The sequence below is a fragment of the Typopeltis vanoorti genome, chromosome 12 (genome assembly GCF_054136105.1).
Source record: "Typopeltis vanoorti isolate ZY-2024b chromosome 12, IOZ_Tvanoo_1.0, whole genome shotgun sequence".
NCBI lineage: Eukaryota > Metazoa > Arthropoda > Arachnida > Uropygi > Thelyphonidae > Typopeltis > Typopeltis vanoorti.
Genome location: NC_143560.1, coordinates 75,594,264 through 75,618,934, shown reverse-complemented (window position 1 = coordinate 75,618,934; position 24,671 = coordinate 75,594,264). Strand labels below are relative to the sequence as shown.

Here is a 24,671-nt window from a genome sequence, read left to right as displayed (position 1 = left end):
CTTCTTAACAGAAACTCAAATTTCACCTCCCCCCGACACCATCCATCTCAACCATCCAAACTATTCACTATTTAACTCCTTTCGACCCAAGGGTGGTGTGTGCACATATATCCACTCTGACATACCCTGCCAGAGAGCACCTAACCTAGAATCGCCCAACTTTGACCTTCTTTGGCTAAAAATATCACTCCCCACTCAGTAAAATTCATCTGCTGTCTCTATCGCTCTCCCAATACCACCAACTACTCCGAGATCTTTAATTTCCTCTCCTCAAAAGTATAGACATTAAAATCCTCCTCCTAGGTGATTTTAATGTCTATAACACCAACTGGCTTTCCTCTTCCAGTTGTACAGATCCTGCAGACAGAGATGCTGAAATATTTGCCATCACCAACGACCTTACACAAATAGTTCACAAGCCAACCAGAATACTAGATAACCCAAATCACTCCCCAAATACCCTAGATCTCTTCCTTACCAATGACCCTTCCAAATATACAGTGAATGTAGTGAGCCCCCTGGGTAATTCTGACGACAACCTAGTGCTCATCTCCTGCCCCATGCAACAACGCTTACACAGTCATACCTGCACAAGAGTAGTCTGGCATTATAACAGTGCTAAATGGGACAGCCTCCGAGACTACTACGCTTCATTCCGATGGTTGGACTATTGTTTGCAGTCTTCCAATCCAAATATATGCACCGAACACATCACCAAAGTAATCCTCACTGGCATGATAACATACATTCCCCACAGCACTCTGAACTGCCATCCCCTATCCAAAACCCTGTTTCTCCAAAAGATGTGCCAAGGCTGTACTAATGAAAAAACAGGCATACCACAACTGGCTCAAATTAAGAACTCCATCCTCCTTCAGTGCTTATACTGAAGCCCGAAACAGATGCAAAAAAAAACAAAACATCAATGATCCCAAAACAGAATTTGAACAGACAAAAAGCAGGAAACTTGCAGCCTGTCCTAGCGGCAGCCATGCCTTTTGGTCTCTTGCCAAAGCAATTGGTTGCAACTTTTGCCTTACACTACTCCCACCCTTATCATACCCAGATGGCTCAATTGCAACATCACTCACAGAAAAAGCTAATCTCCTAGCTTCACACTTTGCCTGCAATGCACGCACAACCGTCAATGACAAATGGCCCCTGTATTCTTTTGCCAGAAAGAGATCATAAACCTGTTGTCAAAATTGGACACAAAAAAAGCCCCTGGCCCTGATGGCATTCCTCCAATTGTCCTGAAGGTCTGTGCAGCAGAACTGACTCCTATCCTATGCGGTCTGTACACACTATCTTACTCCACTGGTATATATCCCAAAACCTGGAAATTGGTCTATATTCAACCTATTCCCAAAAAAGGATACAAATCCTTGCCATCTAACTATTGCCCTATCTCACTCACCTCAATCCTATCTAAAGAGAAAACCATCAATTCTCAACTACTACTCTATCTCGAAGGTACCCAGCTATTAAGCGACCACCAGTACGGATTCCACTGATGCCAATCAACAGGTAACCTGCTCTCATATATCACCCATCTCTGGATATATACCATGGAAAAATTTGGCGAATCCCAAGTAGTTGCACTCAATATCTCTAAAGCCTTTGACCGGGTCTCGCACAAAGGCTTACTAAGCAAACTTCCATCATTTGGACTGTCTCAGGACTTCTTCAGATGAATTACCAGCTTTCTGTCTGGATGCACACTATGTGTAATGGTAGATGGCTCCCTATCCTCCCACTATCCAACTAATGCTGGGATCCCACAAGGTTCAGTTCTCTCACCGACCCTCTTCCTTCTATACATCAATGACCTACTTCAGTTGACCTCCAACCCAATACACAGTTTTGTAGATGAAAGCACATTGCACTTCTCCCTTTCATTTGAAAAACCTTACCCTACACAACTCACAGAACATCAACCACAACTTCCCATAATGCAGATCTCCAAAACACCCTCCAATGGGGCTCAGATAACCTCGTCAACTTCAACGCTAGTAAAACCCAGTTCTGTCTTATTTCCCACAAAAAAGAACCATTTCCCCCCCAGTATTATTTTTGATAACACTCCAATCCCCAGACAAGATGAAATTTCTCTTCTCGGAATTACCATGACATCAGGCCTCTCCTGGCATAAACACACCACAACTATTGCATCCTCAGCTTCCAAAAAACTAGGCTTTCTCTTTCGCTTGAGACGTTACTTCACTTCAAAACAGCTGTTAACCTTATACAAATTGCAAATCCGCCCAGCTATCGAATACTGTTTTCACATTTGGAGGGGGAGGGGGCTCCTAAAAGGTCCCTCAAAATGCTTGACTCAATACAGAGGAGAGCAATTAGACTGATAAATGATCCATCTCTTACCACTCACCGCCCCCCCCCCCTTCACATAGACGTTTAGTCTCTGCAATTTGTATATTCTACAAATATTTTCATGGAAAATGCTCATCTGAAACAACATCAATAATTCCCCCATTCTGTACTAAACCCATTGGAACACGTACAGCCACCTCCCAACATCCTTTCAAAGTACACCTTGAAACTCACAGAATAAGTTACTTTTCCTCCTCCTTCATCCCTACTACTGCTGTACTGTGGAACAGTCTTTCCCCCTGATGTATTTCCCAAGGAATACAATATACAGGCTTTCAAATCGAATGTTAACAAGTTCCTCCTTTCCCATTCCACTACCCATATACAGTACTAAAGTACTATAGGTTGACCAGCCAACCTCTTGTATATGGGGCCCAACATATATATATATTAAAAAAAAAAAAAAAGATTTAGATGCAATCCAATATTTTGTGAAATCTATGCAAATCACATATGTGCTGTAATTTAGCCTAAAGGAAGTATTAAATCCAACATGGTATTAAATAAAAGTTTTGGATTCAGTGGCTGGTATGTGCATTTAGAGGTCTGAGTGTAAATTATGAAACAAATGTAGAAGTGATGTGCAATCTTTCTTGAGAGAAATTAGGCAGGATCATTACTGAAAAATTTTTCTCTGTTATCTGTGATACCCAGCTGTTGTGACATCATTCATGCAATCTCAAATAAGAGAATACAGCATATGCTTTACTGTGATGTAGTATATCCTACTGAAGAAAAGCAAGGCAATCCAGAGTTTAGGTCATTGGTTATGGAAGATCTTCAGGATTCTATTGATTGGGCACTACAAACTTTGTCAAATGAGAAAAAGGAATGACATGTACTGTCATCATCAAAGTTAGGAACAATAACTGAAGTCCATGAGAGAAGACTGTTTATGTATGGGAGGAAGGGAGCAGATAAAATTACATAGCCCTGGTATACTTCTGAACTGGTGGGGAAATCTGAATAAAGGAAACAATCATGACATACTGAGTATAAGAGAGAAAGCTGGTGACCCAGTTGCAAAGAACAGAAGGAAAGCCATAGAGTTGGTAGTTTCCCGAATAGGCATGATAACCTGCATCCAAGTTCAAAACTTGTACTCTAGTATTAACACCAATTCTATATAGGCTTTCCAACCTTTCCAACTCGTCTTTCATCTAGCCTACCACAAGAAATCAAGCCAACATTCAGCCCATTCAAAACAAGATGAAAAGATAACAATCTCACTGCTTTCACTTCAGTTCTAGAAATCATGGAGAAATCAAGGACTTACCAATGACTAGTAATAATTTTTTTTTGCCACTTTCAATCCTTGGTGTATCACGACTTCCTCTGGACACAAGCTGTGGTAAGGTTTGCAGAAACTCAAGTGATCACTCAGCATTCTAGGGTGTCTGATCAGGTCTAGCATAAAGGCCTGCTCATCAAACCATTTTTATGGTCTACTTAGCAGATCTGTGACTGGATCAGCAATTTCTTCTCCAATCTTTCACTGTGACCTCTCAATGACCATAAAGACAACTTCTGAAGTATAAAATCATTTCAAGCTTCAAGATTTTTCCACAGCTAATGCTTGATGTCATGATCTCATTGCATTCTCCCAGGATAGGTAAAAGTGCAAAAATAAAGAAGAGGAAAAAAAGAGTATCAGATCTTCTGCTATTTGCTATGATACCAGTATACTATAGTTTAGGTGCATGCAATTTTCACTAATGTCATTAGGTGCTGATGAAAGTAAACAAATAATCAATCCTACCCATGAAGACAGAAATTAGGTCCAGAATTTTAAATGCAAAATCTCAGCAATGCTTTACAGCTTCTGAAATAAACTGCACCACAATCAAACTGAAGTGAATAATCTCAGATTTTTTTTTTAATTTTGCAAAAGCTCATGCAGAAAATGTGATTCTAGCAAAACTAGAATTTACTTGAAAAAAAAAAAAAAATGCTATCAACCAAATTATTCTTATTTTTATTTATTTTGTCCAGCTTGATCCTCTTTTAAATGTATCAATAGTATGAAAATTCATATATCAATTTAATTAGCTGCACAACTCAAATGATATAAAAAAAATTAGAGACAATGCATTGGCTACAGTTTCCCTATATCTTTATTACATTCCAGAGACAATGTTCATCAAACTATTACAATCAATACAAGTTTACCAGAAAGGCATTCTTCCTCAAATCATATATAAAGTTGAAATTGTTCATTAATCAACAGAAATTATCCCACACAACTGGCCGCATTCATGACCAGTTTTTGTTATTTATTTATTATTTTTGTGGAAGTTTAAAATGTCAACTTTTTAAAATATTTGCATTTTAATACTTAAGTAAAAATAAATATTTGCACTAATTCAGCTGATTAATGAAGATGTTAAATTTTGCCAGAGAGAAATAATAAGCATTAAGAATAATTATTTACATACATTTTAGTGGGAAGAGCAAAACCCTTGTCAATAAGTTGATCTGTTATACTTTTGTAATCTTCAGTAAGAGGTTCGAGAGCACCCCCTGTAACTTCTTTCAGAAGAAGATCGACTGGCAAAGAACCATCCACTACTTCACCCTAGATAATATATAACATTAATGCAATAAAATTTTTAAGGGTAAGAAGCCGTTTCAGAAACAAGTAATAACATATATGCTATTAATCAGCTGCAGTATGTGTTTGTATTTTATGTTTAAAAATAGAGACATTCACAGATATTGTTGACCTTACAGATTTTGTTTTCTTTTCTTTGTTTTGTTACAGAGAAAAGTTTTACCAACAGGTATGGGTAGCACTATCTCCATGAAACTTGGCAAATTTGCATATGGTTTATTTTGAGAAACAGTTGCTTACCAATTAACTTCTACAACGTTGCAATTCATTAAGAATGTGTTTATCACATGAGTTGCTCTAAATAAGTTTAACTACAATTTTTCTTTATTGTTTCCCTTGTATATTTTATATATATAGACTTGTATGTCAAGTTCCTTTTTGTGTGTGTGTGTAAATGTTCATTTCAGTCTGTATGTGTATACCATGCATTTTACACAACATGGAAAAGGTTTTATAAAAAATATTTACTTGAGACTTTTTCCAGTCATTTATTTTAGGCCCTCCCTCCCTCCCTCTCTCTCTCATCTGCTGGACACAAAGGATGCTCCATTACAATTAATCCATTAATAGCGCTACAACTGCAGTGAAGCGATTAATGGAAAAGTTGGTATTATATAATATAAGGCAGGATGATGCTGTGTATGTTTTGATCAATGAAAAATCCTAAGGTGATTGTGTGTAAGAGAGAGAGAGAAATTTTTTTTTTTAACAACTGTACTGCACTTACTATACATACAAATATTCATAATCACATGGATTTGAGAAGTCAATATAACCTTTGGATATTATAGATATAATATGGATACAAAAAGAATATTTTTGATATTATTTATCCATATGATTAACCATTTGGGTGGTAAATCAAAGTACCAATGAATCTGGGATATGGAGATATAGTTTTGTTTGTTTGTTTTTTGGTAATGGCACGAAGTAATCTGATGATATGCAGAATAATTTCATGGGACATAATGTACATTTAGTTTGCTGATTCAAAAAAATACTATAACCATAAAATTGACAATATGCACATACAAAGCAGAAAATGTATCCATTACTGTAACTATAGTAATCTAATATGGAAGGAATTTATTGTGATAAAGAGCACTGTTTTATTTTATTATTATTATATTTTCTGAGTACCTTCCAAGTATTCTGAAAATTTTGGTGTGATTATTACAGGGCATGTTTGCCTATTTCATCTTTTTTATCCTTCACATCAGAATATCAGTATTTTGCAATTTACAGTGTAAATATCTGAATAATAATCAATCCAGATGGTTTGCTGGGAACAATATATCAGCATGGATGCTTCATCACATGGAGCCCTTAAGTTATAAATTAAAGACACAAAATTAACCAATTATTGTTATTATTAAGTGACATCTGTATACCAGTTATTATGGGATAAATTTTACTCAGATTTGGTATTTGAAACCATTGATTTTTAGTGGAACCTGTGGCATAGTAATTAAATAATAAAGTAACACGTAAAAACCTCAGTGACGTCTTTAATTAGTAAAAGAACAGATATTTCGTACTAAAATTAATAGTACATCTTCAGTGTCTGTAACAGTAACAGGAATGGAATACAAGCAAAACATTCGGTAGATCACCTATTAAAATACAATTGTTACTGCGCCAGACCAGACTTCAGAGGTTTGTTATAATCAATATAATATTGATCTTCTTTTATTCTTTTTTTCCAAAGAACGACCAGTTTGTCCAAAATAAGAGACATCGCATTCGCAAGGTATTTGGTAAATGCCAGCCAAAGATAGAGAAGACAGTTTATCCTTTGTAGAAGGTAATAAAGAAGAAATTTTGTTGATAGGAATATATGTTTGAATCAATTGATACTTTTTCAGAATTCTACCTATAGGTTCCGAGATTCCTCGAATGTATGGAATAGGAACATAAGAGTCAAGTATCTGTTGGATTTGATTGGAGTTGTAATCATTTGATTCCATTAACTTTTTAATGATGGAAAGTTCTTGTTGTAAGATTATTGGGGAAGAGCAAACTTTATGTGCTTTATGAATTAGAAATTTAAGAATGTCAAATTTTTGAGACATGTGGTGCACAGACTTTTTGTGAGTGTATCACCCATGCATCCAATTCACTATGGAAAAAGAAAACTCTGGTACTTTACCATTTTTGGACATCCTCCTTACTAGAACATCTTCTGGTACCTTATCTACAAACATTCTTTTGAAAACCCACATTTATTGGCAGATACATTCACAAAAAGTCTGCACACACCACATGTTTTAAAAATTTGGCATTCTTAAATCTCTAATATATAGAGCACATAAAGTTTGCTCATCCCCAATAATCTTACAACAAGAACTTTCCATCATTAAAAAGTTAATGGAATCAAATGATTACAACTTCAATCAAATCAAATCAAACAGATACATGACTCTTATGTTCCTATTCCATACATTCCAGGAATCTCAGAACCTATAGGTAGAATTCTGAAAAAGTATCAATTGATTCAAACATATATTCCTATCAACAAAATTTCTTCTTTATTTCCTTCTACAAAGGATAAACTGTCTTCTCTATCTTTGGCTGGCATTTACCAAATACCTTGCGAATGCGATGTCTCTTATTTTGGACAAACTGGCCATTCTTTGGAAAAAAAAGAACATCAATATTCTATTGATTATAACAAACCTCTGAAGTCTGGTCTGGCGCAGCACAGTGTTGACTCTACTCATAGTGTCCAGTGGGTTAATCAGTTCTCCTCCATAGATGCAGATTCAAATATGAACGCTTATTCAAAGAAAGTTGTGAAACTATCTTACACCGACCGAATTAAATAGAAATGACTGTATGTCTCTCTCAAAGATCTGGGAGACTTTTATGTTATGTAAAAAACCATTTATCTTAATAGATTAAATTTGTTATTTCTATTATTTCCTAGCATGCGGTAACAATTGTATTTTAATAGGTGAGCCTGCCGAACGTTTTGCTTGTATTTCATTCCTATTACTGTTACAGACACTGAAGATGTACTATTAATTTTAGTACGAAATATCTGTCCTTTTACTACTTAAAGACACTGTGGTTTTCATGTGTTACTTTATTATTTAATCACTATGCCATAGGTTCCACTAAAAATCAGAATCATCATCCTTCACGGGGAAGAGTTTACTAAACTAACAGGAAAATTAGGGAAATTATCGGTTCTTCAAGGTAAGCTTCAAGCACGGATTGCCTTCCTCAAAAAGTGCCACGATACTAAAGTTATTCCCACTTTCGCTAGATTTAAAGAAACAATTCGGTCTCCTGAAGCCCACTCTATTTATATACGTGCAAGTTTTTCCTTAATTCGTAATCAACTTCATACTGCCAAAAAAGAATTAGCTTCTAATATCAATTCTATATCAGTTCTTGAAGAAGACATTTCAGCTGTTCTTATTAAAGAATTATTGGATATTGTTCTTCGCTTATCAAAACAATCCTTATACCAGTCTTATGAGAGAAATTTTCAAAATTTATGCAAAATACAACTCTTTAAATAACAAGCAAAAGATAAACATTAACTCTGACAGTACGTCTGCAAATAAATGGATTGTAAACATTTCCAATCGCCCATTATCCACCGCTGAAACCACTGATTTAGCAAAGGGCCTTGATTTTGCTGTTATTCCTTCACGCATTCCTCATCTTGATTTCTTACATAATATAGAAGGCAATCTATCAGGACTTCCTAGCGAAGATGCCAACAAACTATGTTTTGAAGTTGCGACTTCGTTATTCAAAAGCAAATTACCTCCATGCAATTTATCAAATGCTGAAATTAAAGGTCTAACTTCTTTAAGAAAAGATAATACAATATTCATTTCTAAGGCAGATAAAGGAAAAGCTATTGTAATTATGAATAAGACTGACTATGAGCCAAAAGAATCCAGCCTATTAGAAGACAACTATGAGACAAAAGTATCCAGCCTATTAGAAGACACCACGACCTACCAAGAGATCACACATAATCCTATTAATTCACAAATTAAACAACTAAATAAATTACTTGATGAGATTATAAGTTGGTATCCTAACTACGTGGATAAAATACGCACCTAATTTTGAACTCCTCGTCTTTATGGACTTCCAAAAATCCATAAAGAAGGCTGTCCTGTATGACCTATCATAAATTGCATTGACTCTCCAACTTATCGGATTGCAAAAGTATTATCACATTCCTTAAGTGCTCTCACTGGTCATTCCAGATCCTATATAAAAAACTCAATAGATTTTCTTGAAAAAATCAATGCTATAAAAATTACAGATTCAGAAATATTAGTCAGTTTTGACATCATTTCTCTGTTCACCAATATCCCATTAACCGACACAGTCAATTCTTTATATGAAGATTACCTCCAGATATTGCAAGGATATTCGAATATGACATCCACTCAGGTTATTTCAGTTGGAAAAACAAAATCTACAAATAAATTGAAGGTACTGCCATGAATAGCCCTCTGTCTCCACCTTTGGCAAACTACTATTTAAAACAATTCGAAGATACTATGTTCTCATCCATTCATCCTCAACCATCTCTTTGGTACTGTTACGTCGATGATGTTTTTGCTGTTGGCCACACACTGAAGATGAACTTTCCACTTTTCTACAACGGATAAATAACCTTCACCCACACATCCAATTCACTATGGAAAAAGAAAACTCTGGTACTTTACCATTTTTGGTCATCCTCCTTTACTAGAATGTCTTCTGGTACCTTATCTACAAGTGTCTTTCGTAAACCCACATTTACTGGCAGATACATTCACAAAAATTCTTCGCACCACGTCTCAAAAATTTGACATTCTTAAATCTCTAATTCATAGAGCACATAAAGTTTGCTCTTACCCAATAATCTTACAACAAGAACTTTCCATCATTAAAAAGTTAATGGAATCAAATGATTACAACTCCAATCAAATCCAACAGATACTTGACTCTTATGTTCCTATTCCATACATTCGAGGAATCTCAGAACCTATAGGTAGAATTCTGAAAAAGTATCAATTGATTCAAACATATATTCCTATCAACAAATTTTCTTCTTTATTACCTTCTACAAAGGAACTTTCTTCTCTATCTTTAGCTGGCATTTACCAAATACCTTGCGAATGCGATGTCTCTTATTTTGGACAAACTGGCCATTCTTTGGAAAAAAAGAACATCAATATTATACTGATTATAACAAACCTCTGAAGTCTGGTCTGGCACAGCACAGTATTGACATTACTCATAGTGTACAGTGGGATAAAGCAGTTCTCCTCCATAGATGCAGATTCAAATATGAACGCTTATTCAAAGAAAGTTGTGAAACTATCTTACACCGACCGAATTTAAATAGAAATGACTATGTCTCTCTCAAAGATCTGGGAGACTTTTATCTTATGTAAAAAACCATTTATCTTAATAGATTAAATTTGTCATCATCATCATCAAATTACTGACATGTACCCTCAAGGGGTGTACAGGATATGATAATACTACATGAAAAATATACATCATTACTAACTTCCTATCTACAATTTTCCTCCAAATCAGTCTGTCACTTGTCAAGACTCCAATATCATCATTATCAGATCTTATATTTCTATCGTCTAAGGCACGTTGTACTGTATCAATCCACCTATATCTTGGTCTTCCTCTGGGTCGTTTTCTGCCAACCTGGCAGAGAACACTTGTTTTGCTAATCTTTCCTCGCCAATTCTGTTTAAGCTACCATACCACCTGAGATTAGCTGTGCTAATGCATTCCTGGATGCCGACAATGTCAAGTTCTTAATATCCTCGTTTTTAATATGATATTGCCATCTGTTCACGCCTCTAATCTTTCTCAGGAATCTCATATCTGTGGTCTCTAGTCTTTGGTCAAATGTTTTACTTCTGACCCAGCTCTCAGATCCATAAGTTAAAACTGGTTTGAACACTGTCTATACAGCTAATTTAGTGTTCCGACTAATTTCTCTCTTATTCCATATGAATTTATTCAATTGACTTCCTACCATACCAGCTTTGTTGATTCTGTTGTCTATTTCCATATTAAATTTACCATCTTCACTAAAAATTGTGCCTAAGTAGCTGAAATGTTTTACTTGTTCCACTTCCACAGGTTCCCTGTTCACAACACAGTTGACATTTTCAACAATTCTACCTATTTTCACTGTCTTTGTTTTTTTAATGCTCACCTTCATACCATATCTATTACAACACTTATTCAATTTAGTCAGGGACTCTTGCAAACTTGTAGCGGATTTATTTAGAAGAATAACATCATCTGCATAAAGCAAAGAGCTGACATTAACATCTCCAATTCTGATATCATGTTTAACACGTTCGCTGCCAACTACGAGTATACTCGTAGTTCGTATATGAGCTTCACAAGCCAACTACGAGTATACTCGTATGTCGATTTACCGACCTCCTATGCCAAACACGAGTTATCCCTTTGTATAATTACCTTAATTTGGACCCTTGGATTCTGAATAATGCGGAGAGCATGTCTGGGGGCTTGGTAGAAGAGAAATAATTTCAACTAAAATATAGTATACTGTGTATGTGCCTCAGATGCCAACTACGAGTATACTCGTAGTTCGTATATGAGCTTCACAAGCCAACTACGAGTATACTCGTATGTTGATTACCAACCTCGTATGCCAAGCGTGAGTTAATCCCTCGTATAACACGTAATTTGTATATCAATTTAAACTAGTAAAATCAATAAAAATAAAAACCAATCAATGAAATAAAAAAGCACTCAGTAAAATAAAAAAAAAAACAATTTATTCAAATTAAGAATGGTACATTTTAAAACACTTTTCCATGCACAATGATGGTTTTTCCTTGCAAACAGGACAATAATAACGTGTTTCGCGTCTACGTTTGTTTCTTGTACAGACAAGGTACATGGCTTTGTCGGTTGATTCTTTTTTTCTGTTGGTGGTAAAATTTCCAAATAATGAAAATTCCCATTCCTCCTGATATTCTCTGATGCTGTAAGTTCATCCATCCCAAAAAAAATTGAGATAAATTTATCTCTAAATTTTAATGCAGACATTGCATTTCCAGTAATCATGTTATAAAATTTATGCGCATTTTGAATGTATACCTCAAAAATGCGTACTGCCAATTTCTTTGGCCATCTAATTGTCTTTCGTAAGGTGGAATAGTATGAAAGCATTTGATCAGAAAGATCGGTGCCTGACATACCCAAATTATAATTCCTAACGATATTAGGTTTTAACTGAAATTTACCATTCCGATTTTGCGTTTCAACCATTTCAAATTTGTGCATATTTGAAATGGAAAGGACTTCCCTCTTATCCTTCCATTTACTGACTACAACAGGACCTCTTCTTTGCCAGACAAATTCCCCTTTCATTAATTTCTTTTGAATAACATCTGGTGGATTGTTTTTCCTATTATTTCTCAGAGTTCCACACACATACGTTTTTCTGTTGGTAAGCGATTCTGTTAGAGCTACAGAATTATAAAAATTGTCCATATGCAATACATAACCCCTGTCTAAATATTCTTCCATCAAGTGGAATACAACATCATATGCGTGACCCATTTTCGCTAAAGACGATTCAGATTTTCCTGTATAAATTTTTATTTTTATCACCAATCCATTTGATTCGCACAGTTCATAGAATTTCACGCCATATTTATGTTTTTTGTTTTTTATGTATTGCCGAAATGCCAGTCTACCGTGCCACAACACCATTGACTCATCAATACATAAGTTTCTGTCTGGTGTGTAGCAATTTCGCATTACACTATTAAAATGATCTAGGACTGGTCTTAATTTGTGCAATTTATCATTAGATGCTTGGGAATTATCTGCGAAATGCAAATGACGCAATAAAATTTGAAATCGATTTCGGCTCATTTTAGAGCACCAAAATGGCAAATTGTAAAGTTGATTTGTACTCCAATAATGCTCAATAGATGGTAAATTACAAGGACCCACATGAAGTAAAAGTCCAAGAAATAATTTCATTTCAGGTATGTCTGTTGCTTTCCAGTTAGAAATTCTTCGACTTTTTTTGAACTGCGCTCGGCTTTCCTCAATATTTTGTAAAGCATATAAATTGGTTTGTTCTACTAAAATTGTGAGAAATTCTTCAGAAAAGAAAAGTTCAACTAACCTTTTGATACTGAAATTTCTAGTGTCAATTTTAAAACCTGCAGTTTCAACAAAGTCAAATTGTGGGGGCTCCTCTTCTGAATTTTCCCAATAAGTTGATGTTGATGCATTTGGCTGGTTGCTATCTTCATCTTCAAAAGTTTCTTCATCATCGGAGTCACCGCTAGAGTCGTCTGTAGGATCATCTTCGGAATCGGAACCAAATATTTCATGAAATTCATCATCACTCATATTAGCATAAGCTTCCACTTCTATATCAGTAAGTTTTCTTTTACTGGTCATGGCGAAATTGAAGGTTCTTAGAGACTAGAAACTAAAACTGAACTAGATGCAATAAACACCGTCATCAGCGCATGTAATATATAGCTGGAAGTGATACGAGATTACTCATAGTTGGCGTATGAAACAAAATTCTGTCTGATAAGCCGGCTACGAGATTACTCGTAGTGACCTTGAAGATGGGCGTGATACGAGATTACTCGTAGTTGGCGTATGAAACAAAATTCTGTCTGATAAGCCGGCTACGAGATTACTCGTAGTGACCTTGAAGATGGGAGTGATACGAGATTACTCGTAGTTGGCGTATGAAACAAAATTCTGTCTGATAAGCCGGCTACGAGATTACTCGTAGTGACCTTGAAGATGGGAGTGATACGAGATTACTCGTAGTTGGCGTATGAAACAAAATTCTGTCTGATAAGCCGGCTACGAGATTACTCGTAGTGACCTTGAAGACGCGAAAAGCGCTTGGCGTGCGGGAACAAACTATGACTGAGTAGCGTGGCAGCGAACGTGTTAATACCACTTTCCTTCAATAATGTGATCCATATAGATGATGAACAACAGAGGGGATAATGTACATCCTTGTCTCACACCAGATTTAACATTAAACCATCTTCCTGTACTTCCTTCAATTCTAACTGCCGATTTACAACTAAAATATAGACTAAGTATTGCTTGATATAATGCCCCATTGACACCATATAACTGTAGTGTATTGAATAGCTTCTCTCTTGGCACTTTGTCATATGACTTTTCCAGATCGACAAAACTTAAATACAGATCATTGTTATATTCCCATGCTTTCTCAACTATTTGTCATAAAGTGAAAATCTGATCCTGACAGCCTCTATATGGCCTGAATCCAGCTTGTTCTTCACCAAGTTTTTCTTCCACAATTCTTCTCAACAATACTTGCCAGGAACACTCAGTAGGGAAATACCTCTGTAATTCTCACATTCAGTTTTATTTCCCTTTTTATAATCAGGAATTCGTCCCTCTGTCCAGGCTTTCTGAACTATGCAGTGCAACCACTGTAAGACTCTTATACCACCATATTTCAGCATTTCTGGTCAAATATCATCTATTCCTGCTGCCTTTCCACATTTCAAGCCTTTGATTTAAGCTTTGATTCAAGCCTTCAAGTATGGATATGTATTCCTGACTGTATACCTGTTGTGTGTGTTTTTTACCATTGTGCTATCACTGCTTGTTTCATTTAGCAATTTTTCGAAGTAATTACTCCATACTTCAAGGATATCTTTTTCTCTTGTTTTCATGTAACCTTTATCATCTCTAACTCCTTTTATAACACTCTATCCTCCATTTCTAAGCTTCTTCAACAACTTCCAGAATATCTTACCACCTTCTTGATATTTATTTTCTATGTTCTTGCCAAAGTCCTCCCATGACTTTTGTTTAGCTAGTTTTACACCGTGTTTAGCTTTCTTACATTTGTCTCTGTATTCTCTAAGAGCACAAGCTGACTTATTTGCCAGGAACTTTTGATACGCTTTCTTCTTTTCCTTCACTGCCTCTTTAATTTCCTGTGTTCCTTCAACCTCACCACATGCCTCTCTGGCTGAATCAATCAAGGTTTGTTTTCTTCAAGGCTTGCCACTGAATCTCTAAAGTTTGGTTCCTGTTCTGAAACTCTTTCATTTTTTCTTCAATAATCTTTGTGTATTTTAGTCTACAGTTCACATCTGAGAGCTGCTCAACTTTTATTCACTTTAAAACTTTCTTACATGTTATTCTTTTCAATACAAAATTCAATTTTATCCTGCTCAAGACTAAATAGTGATCACTTCCAATTTCAAATCCTCTGTACACTCTGGTGTCCTGCACCAGGGAGAAAACATCACTATCAACAATAACATAGTCAATGAGACTTTTCTTATTCCTAGCCTCTTCTCTCCATGTGAATTTGTGCACATTTTTATGTTGGAACATGGTGTTAGTAATAACCAGTCCATGACCTGAGCAGAAATCCAACAGATATTTGTCATTATTATTAGCTTTGCTCTTTTCTCCAAATTTTCCCAAAATATTTTTGTATGTCTCACAATCATTTCCTACTGCTATTTAGTTCCCCAACAAGGAACAACTTTTCCTTTTTCATCGTGTCAGTTGCTTTTTCTAAAGCACCAAAAAATTCCTCCATTTCTACCTTAGTAAAACCTTCTGTGGGACCATAGGCACAAATTTGTTATTTCTATTATTTCCTAACATGCAGTAACAATTGTATTTTAATAGGTGATCCACCAAATTTTGCTTGTATTTCTTTCCTATTACTGTTACAGACACTGAAGATGTACTATTAATTTTAGTATGAAATATCTGTCCTTTTACTAATTAAAGACATCACTGTGGTTTTTACGTGTTACTTTATTATTTAATTTGAAAACTTTACAAAAATGTGTCAAAATTCCAATTTTAAATTCAACTATATTCAGTGCCATAAAGGGACAACATGTCTAAATTATATGTTGTGGTAACTCTTTGACATAATGGAATCCGATAAGCTTCATGATTTAGGAAACATATTTGAAGGTGTCTGCGCAATTCAGTTTTAGTTACAAGTGGCTCACTTTTATTGGAAAATTTTGAGTAAGAAGCTTCAAAGGGATATTAATAATTCTGCTTTGGTTGGATGAAATTTAAAGAAATTTTGTAGTTAAGATCTATATTAAAATCATCAGTTTTGATTTCAAGCTGATCATTATTGTTATGAATAAATTATGTAGAATGAAATTTTTTGTCTAGACATAGATGACCATCTGAACAATGTTGTAAAATACAATAAAATAATTATTAGGAGTCTCTACTTAGGTTGCCTGCATCTTGCATAATTATTAGGTATTGTCACTGAACACTTCTGTATGATATTTCACAAGGAAATTATTTTTGATGAATTATGAAAGGAATTCATGAATGTGTCTAACTTCAGTCCACCAAGGCAATGCATGCATATATCTCCAATCTTTCATGACAGGGGTTATCATCAAAAAAGATCATGACTTATGAAAACAGCGTTTTCTGGATAACTTTTTATAAAAATTTCGCACACTGAAGCAGAAAACAGTTTCATGGTAAAGTTAGAAAGAAGAAATTTATTTTAAGTGCAGACTGTAAATACTCGAAAATACTGATAGAATCCATGGAAAACATTAAATAGAAAAAGACGAAAAAGGAAAAACAAAATTTAATGTTGCTAAACAGGTTTTGAAGTAAATCATGAAATTATCAATGTCAATTTTAAATGATATTTATGAATTTAGACACTTAAATTTCCAGAAAAAGCTTGGCAATGACCTTGGGTTGTTTAATTATTGATGAGGCAACTAATCAATAATTAAAGGACACAAAACATCAGTTTAAATCTGTTATCCAGCTAGCGTATATTCTTGAGCAAGTTTTAGGAAGAAAAATTTAAATTTAATGCTGAAATAAAACTTCTAAAGAATAACAAAAGATGATTATATGAACTCTTTGGAGATCATGTCTTCTTTCACTCAGTATTATGACTGCATTTGCAGGGTTACTTACACCTGTAAATGCAAGGTTGCTGAATAAATAGAATATACTAGTAAAATTATCCTCAATTATCTGACCACAGCAGGAAATTAATTTGCTGGTCATGTAATAGATGGGTCAGCTAACTAAAGGTAAAGTTGTATGGTTCTATATCAGAAGTTAATTGCTACACTAAGCAATTCAAGGATTGGATAATTGAAGGATGAGCAAATAATTGAGTATCACTGTATTTATTTTTTACTTTATAGCAAAACACCATTATAACAAACTCACTTATTATGAAACCCACCAAAAAAAAAAAAAGTCTCAACCATAGTCCTATTAGACACAAAGTTATTAAAAATCAAATTAACTGCAATTTCTATTGTTCTCATGAGCTTGCTCAAGTTAGTTACTTCAGAAAAAACTGGGATCTTTTCATAAAAGATCTCCAGATCTCAAATATTGAAGTATATGTTGAAATTTGAGAGAGAGAGAGAGAGAGAGAGAGAGAGAGAGAGAGAGAGAGAGAGAGAGAGAGTGAGTGTGAGTGTGTGTGTGTGTGTGTGTAGGGGAACAAAGTATGAAACTTTTTCTTTTCCAATAGTTTCATTACTATAATGCTGCACTACCCTCAACAACACAGCCTTGCTTAGGTACACTTGCTGGTATACTCAAATTGAGCAAACTCATGAAGATGACAGGAATATTTTACTTAAGTTAATTTGATTACTGGTTGATCTGAAACCTCAAAAGGCAATATAAACAAATGAAGGGTATAGGGGAAAAACAACTTCAGTCCAATTTGGCCTTCAGGCCATTATTTGCCATTTGTTTTTTTTAATTTTCAAGTACTATTTAAATTAATTATGCTTAATATATATGAATGTACCATATCTATTATTTTTTTATTTTGTTATGCTATGTTTACTTGCATTTTGACAACAAGGAAAATTTAATTACGTTTTTTTGGAAGTCAATATCGTGGACTGAAGTTGTTTTTCCCCTGCACCCTTCAAATGTGCTAGCATTAATTACCTTTGATTATTACTTGATATTTTGTAGAATGTGCTATTCATAATAACTATGTTCTTGCTAGACAGATGCCAGTAAAATTGATAGTTGGGTTTCTACACAAATCAAGATACTAATTTTCACTTAAACCATTCATGAAATGAATCACATCAATATATAATCATTCTGCTCTGGGCTTATGGAACATCAACTATTCAATGATTAAAATTACTACCAAGATAATCATTTTTAGTGAAAAAGTGATCTGAAATGGATAATTAAATGATATGAATTGCAACAAGTAAATTGCCTAATGCATAAAACAAAAAATGGTTCTAGGTTCATCTGTTGTGATAATGTACCTTTTGAATTGTCTCAGATAATTTTCATATTGTTTTAATCATAGTAGTGGTCTTAAATTCACAACACCTATGGAACAATCATAACCACTATTTTATATTCAAAAATATGCATTAAACCAATTTATGTAATACACTGTTTTTCTATTTATCACATTACAGGCAGCACAAATTTGTTTATACTTATTAAATGGTTAAATAATACATATATATATATATATATATATACATATATATATATATATATATATATATATATATATGTGTGTGTGTGTGTGTGTGTGTGTGTGTGGATAAGAGAAAGGTATATATTTAAATTTTCATATATCAAAAAAAAAAAAAAAAAAAAAAAAAAAAAAACTTCCAGATCACTCCAAAGTCAGATCTGATTTCATTAACTGCCACATTATGTGTTCAACTGTTTGTTGCTCTGTAAGTAAAACATCTGTCCAATTTTTTTATATTGTCTATTTAGTTCATTCTAAGTCTGCCTGTTTTCTGAGTTCCTGGAATAAATCAAGAACATATATATGGAGATCATTAGATCTACGGAGATGGCCAGACCAAATGAGTTATTTTCTTTTACTCTTTGCTATAATATTATATCTTGGACTGGTGAACGAAATGATTTTTATACTTGATGAAAAGATGCTGCTGGCATTTGAAATTAGTGCTACAGTTGACTTTGACAGATACTATACAGTGACCATGTCATAAATTTTGATGTAACCTCTTTTCATTTTCTTTTAAGAGGGTCCAAGTTTCACTTCCATATAGAAGTATTGAATTAACTAGTGTGTCAATAAGGCATAATCTGCTTGTTATTGTAAGTTTGTTATCTGTCCATGGTGGTTTTATTTTTGAAATTTATATTGTAATATCTTGTCTTGTTCTTCAATTGTTATTTATTTAAACTGATCGACTTCTTCTATGGGTATATCCTCAAATATCTGATCAGAAGCACAGACATTTGTTGTTGAGCCACATTTCTTAAAGTTATGAGCTAATTTTGTGGTGATTTCTTGAAGATGTGATTTGTTTGCTGCTAGGAGATAAATGGTTTATTCTTACTTCTCCTGTCACTCTAATATCAAAATTCTCCAGGGCCTGATTTATAACATATTCAAGAACCCAGTTAAATAAAATAAGTCAGTTAGCTACCCTCCCCCGGCCGTATGGCAGATGGGAACCAGAAGAAGAAGAAGTACAAAGAAGAATTCTTTAAAGAAATCTAATAAAAATGAAAAAAGAAAGAAACAATATGCAATGTTTATCTAGCTATTTAAATATCAGTTACTTCTTTGATTGGGAAGCTTTTATTTTTTTTATTCAGAAGTTCACAAATGATATTCATGAGGGAATGAATATTAGACTTGGAACTTTTTCAAATGAAACAATTAGGTGTATAATCTGAGGCCTAGTAATTGTGCTTGCATTTAAGGAAATAATTTAATTAGTGCATATTTGAAATCGCCCTTTGAAGTTGTTATAAATCACCATCGATTAAATTCATTGTCTCTTTTCTGGTGAGATGTCCTGCCCATCTACTTTTGCTGTTGTAGATTGCTTTTATTACATATTTGAGTCCAGACTTTTTCCTGATTTCTGTGTGTCTTACGTGGTCTATTTTATTCATATTGCACATTCTTCTTTCTATTGCACGTTGAGTTGTTATTAAGCTTTGTTCTTCTTTTAAAGTTATGTCTAAGTTTCACTGTCACATGTTTCATATGGTAGATAACTATTTTTACTTCTTCAGGAAGAATAGATGGTATTTCCAAATTTTCATCTGGTAATGGCACTGTGACTAATTCTTGAGATGAGTAAAGGTTCTCATAAAATGATTTTATTATTTTTTCCATTTTACCTCTGCTTGTGTGTGTTTCCTTGATTGTCTATGAAGGCTGATGATGGTAGTAGTTGCTTTAGACTTTTGTTTTTCTACTTTTTTTTTAAGCTACTACAGAGCCTAGCTGCTTCTACCAATTTTGTCATTTTATATATATAGAATGGTGTACTATATATGAACATAAATGATTATGCTTAAAAAGATGATAATAGGAGGGAAAATAAAATATCTAGAATGAAGGGAAAAATGCCTAAACTTTTTGTCTGGAAGGTGAAATTAAAAATAAGAACCAATATAAGGAAAAAGTTATAAACAAAACACAATATACAGATAGGAAAGAAAGAGAAGTGCACAAAAAAAAACAAAAAAAAACAGCATTCATAAAATGATGATTGTTAGTCAAGAATAAATGATAAACTTGAATAATTTAAAAAAAATGAAGGGCAAACAAGTGAATGTTCAATATGAATTTTCACAACTTTAGTTTTACAGACAATAACAGAAAGTGTAAATCTGTGCTAAGAAACAGAACATTTCTTTCAGTTCTACCATACATAAATGAGAGATATTATATTTTAAATCAGTGGCTTCATCACATGTAGGAGAACACTAAATAGAATTTATTACTCCTGTATATTTCAATTTGAGCTTCCTGAGCTTCATTTAAATTATGAATACAAGAATTAGCTATACAGCATACATACTGCATATACTTTATTTATCTCAGTTGCAGCTGTACAAGTAGGAGAAAACAGAGTTCTAGAGAAGTAATTAAAAAAACACCTGACAATTCATAACAGTCCAAACCTTAAAGATAGGCATACAATCTATTCAATTCAGATTAAGATGGTGGTGCAGGGTTTCACATGATTCAAGAAATTAGATGGTCGAATTTGAACCCACTGTAGCACCATCTTGGCTTGGTTCCAGTGAACTCTGTATCTAGTATTGATTGAATGAATGAGAAGTAAGACATGAAATTTTGATCCCAAAAATCTTGCATCATCTTGATATTCTTGGATTATAATCATAGCAGAACTGCCAATCTGTCCAAAGTAGCAAAGATGACAAGAACAGAATATTTGATAAACACCAAACAAATATAGAGGTGATAATATATTTCTGATAGGTGGTAAGAAAGATGACAATTATTGGGCTAGTTTGAAGGTGGTATACAGATTCTTTGAACATGAGATTGCAATCTGGGAGGTAGAATGATCATTATCAATTATTTGTATCAGTTTCACTGTATCCATTTAATTCTTCTAGTAGAAGAGACTCAGAAGAACAAATTGCATTCATAATTTAAATGTAGCCAATTCTTCTACTGATGAAGCTCATGATATATTGAGCAAATTATATAGGAGTAATAAATTCTACTTAGTTTTCTCTTGCATGTGAAGTAGTTATTTAAAATATTATACTAAGCCTAACATGCATGTCTCTATTAAATGTCTAGTACATGACAGATACTGGGCAGTATATATATTGATGCCTCAACTTGTGTATTAGTGAAATTAATGAAATCTTTCAGAAAGGAAGAACAAATCATCAGATTTTTAACACCTGTGCTATGAAATTTCTTCACAGGAACACAACATGAATTCATAATTCATCTTGAAGTTTCTAGAAGAGAAAAATACATAGACACTGGAATGTAAATAATTTACTGACAAAAATTACTTACCAGCTAGTATTTCACTAGCTCAAGCTCATTACCTGAGGCACTTTAACAATACACACACACTCAGTGAAGATACAAAACAAAAGCATGATAATAAGAACAGTCAGTCACATGCATGGAAGGCAACAGTAGTGCTCTTTGTGGTGATTCTTCTGTAACGTGCAAAAATATATTCAAGATCACATCATCTGTTCTGTTACAGTTACCAGGATTCTGTAGAACTTACACTGCTTCCAGAAACAGTCTCTATTTAAAATGGGATTGTGAAACAGCTTGGCTTTCTTCCATGTAATGAAGGATCTTTCTCTAAAGTTCTTGTGAGAGTTTGTCCCCGGATATATTTTTGTGTTCTTTTTTCCTGATCAAGGAAGTCCATCCTGTTTGTCTGAAATACTGAGTTCCACATTGGCAGGGGATGCTGTAGATACCTGAGAAGGAGACAGGAATCCTGATAATCCTTAATTTTGTCTTAGGAAGGTAGATATTTGTTTAGAAGTTTTTATACTCTTCTGATTCCACATTATTTCAAGAGGGAGCCCAGTTAATCTGTTGTACCTTTGATGTAAGATAAAGATGTAATGTTGTTCTTTTTAAGGAGGTTTGCAAGGATTTTTTTTTTTGCTATATCCATTTTGTTGGATGAAAGTCATTCTCCTGGAGGCTAATGTTTTGAAAATTCCAAGTTTCTGGGCAAAATGGCAGTGTGAAGAGGCATGTAGATATCTGCCTGTGTGTGTTTATGGTAAACTGAACACATGATGGACCTGTCTGTTTGCCTTGTAACTAAGGTATCCAAAAAGGCTAGAAACTCTTATTTTCTCTGTTCCACAGGGAAACTAATTTGAGGATGGATATTGTTGAGGAAGTGTAAAAGTTAGAGAGAGCCTGTGGGCTATGTGGCCAAATGGCAAGATCATCTATATACCTCACTCAAACTGAACATGATTTATGCTCAGTTTGGTTGGGGTATATAAACATGAACATTGCAATATGACAATGAATGACAAAAATACATTTTATATGTAAATGCTGGTAAGGTTTGCTTTTACTTTATAAAGTCAGAATGAACATATATATTTAGTAGTCAATTAACAACAAACAAGAACACATACAATTAACAGACAAAAATCAAGAGTTTGCAGTATAAAATGGCAAATTAATGAAATAATAAATATTGATCCTGCATGGCTGAGTACAAACAAGAGTTGCTGATAATACAGCTACAGATGTGATCTCATAATTTGTATTAGTTATACAAAAATTGGTAAAATTTATAACTTTCTGTTAGTTCCAATTCTTTTCAACTGACACTTGTCACACTGGTAATCAACTTCAACTATACAGCAATGGGAGGAAACATTTCCCCCACTTCTCTTCCCCCACCCACCAACCCGTAATGGAAAACTCCCGAGTTTAATGTTTGCCATTAATTTTGGCTGCTTGCGATCATGTAAGCTAAAAGTTACATGATCACAGTGTATAAAGTATAAAATAATAATCTTATTGTCAAGTTTATCAGGTGGCTGCTAAGTCAGTTCATTAAACCTCATACACTCAACACTATCTATATTCCCTCCAAATCATTATTTCAGTACACAAAAGTTTTCTTATCAATTCATTCTTTTCAATAGTTGATGAAACAATGCAACAATTATGCTTAGACTGATCTAAGTAATAATGAGTAGTCAGTGTGCAAACTTTTTTTTTTCCTCTCTCTCCAGCACTGCTCATCAAATCGAGATGTTAGATCTCACCATAATTTATGTATCTTTTCAGCTCTAACGTGCAAATTCTAAAGTCTGCTAGTTTTTGAAATAAGGATTCATAATTGTTTTCAAAAGTCAAACCGTTTAACAAATTCTAATTAAACAAGTATGAAACCAAAACTTTATATGAAAATAACACTAAAATTACCTTTTTGGTCAAGTAGAAGTTTTCTTCATTGTGCACAAGCTCAAGAAGAAATTCACATGCAACATGTGACCACTGCTTATTACCACCTGCTGGATAAATATCAGCAAGATGACATTTTATGGCAAAACATCGATCTTTCTGAAAGTCTTCAAGAAGAGTCCGTAGTTTATCAAGTGAAACTGTCTCTGTGAATCCATAGTCTAATGCATATATCTAAGAGAAAACAAAAATGAACTAGATTCATGCTTCTTTAAATTGTGACATTCATTAATTTGCAGAATACAATATATTCAGCATACTTTGTGAATTATGCTTAAATTAACAGAATGCTAAATGAGCAGAGCACACATGAAGTAGATATATTACATGTAAAGAGTTCCTCATGTAAATAATTTATTAATTCAATGCTACTACAACAATTCAGAACTATAAGCAGATATAGCACGATTAACTTTTACTGTGAATGTGGATGTTAGTGAATATTTTTACATGGTAGATAAATATCATTGATGGATATGAGACCACCATCCTGCTTACTGAAGATGAGTAGAGGTCTGTTTGCACTCTTAGAGTAGTTTTCAGATTACCTAATCTTAGAGAAATAACTCATTATAAATTTAATACTTACGGAATATTTTTTTTTATTTATAACAGTATGTTACCCTAATATCAAGGGTATCTTAAAAAAGTAGAAGAGAAACTGCAAGATTCAACATGAAAACAAGTGAGCTATGTGCATTTTCATTAATTCCGTAGCGAGTTGTTATTCTTCTAATTATGGCTTACATGCTCATTTGTCATGTAAATGCCTAATCTTTAGTCAACCCATGGTACTAAATACTTATGCACTATTGGTTTAGAACCTCACTCCACCTAGGTTTGGTCTCT

General features: G+C 34.0%; 1 protein-coding gene across 2 annotated transcripts in view; it reads right to left on the bottom strand.

The window, feature by feature from the left end:
* Nucleotides 1–24,671, bottom strand: part of qin (tudor domain-containing protein qin) — a 544,378-nt gene that overhangs the window by 87,841 nt on the left and 431,866 nt on the right. For both annotated transcript variants that reach the window (XM_090401282.1, XM_090401283.1), the window contains 2 exons: nucleotides 23,784–23,996; nucleotides 4,827–4,966 (listed from right to left, as the gene is read on the bottom strand). In XM_090401282.1, the coding sequence (XP_090257408.1) occupies nucleotides 4,827–4,966; nucleotides 23,784–23,996 (353 nt within the window). The remainder of the gene's footprint in view (nucleotides 1–4,826; nucleotides 4,967–23,783; nucleotides 23,997–24,671) is intronic.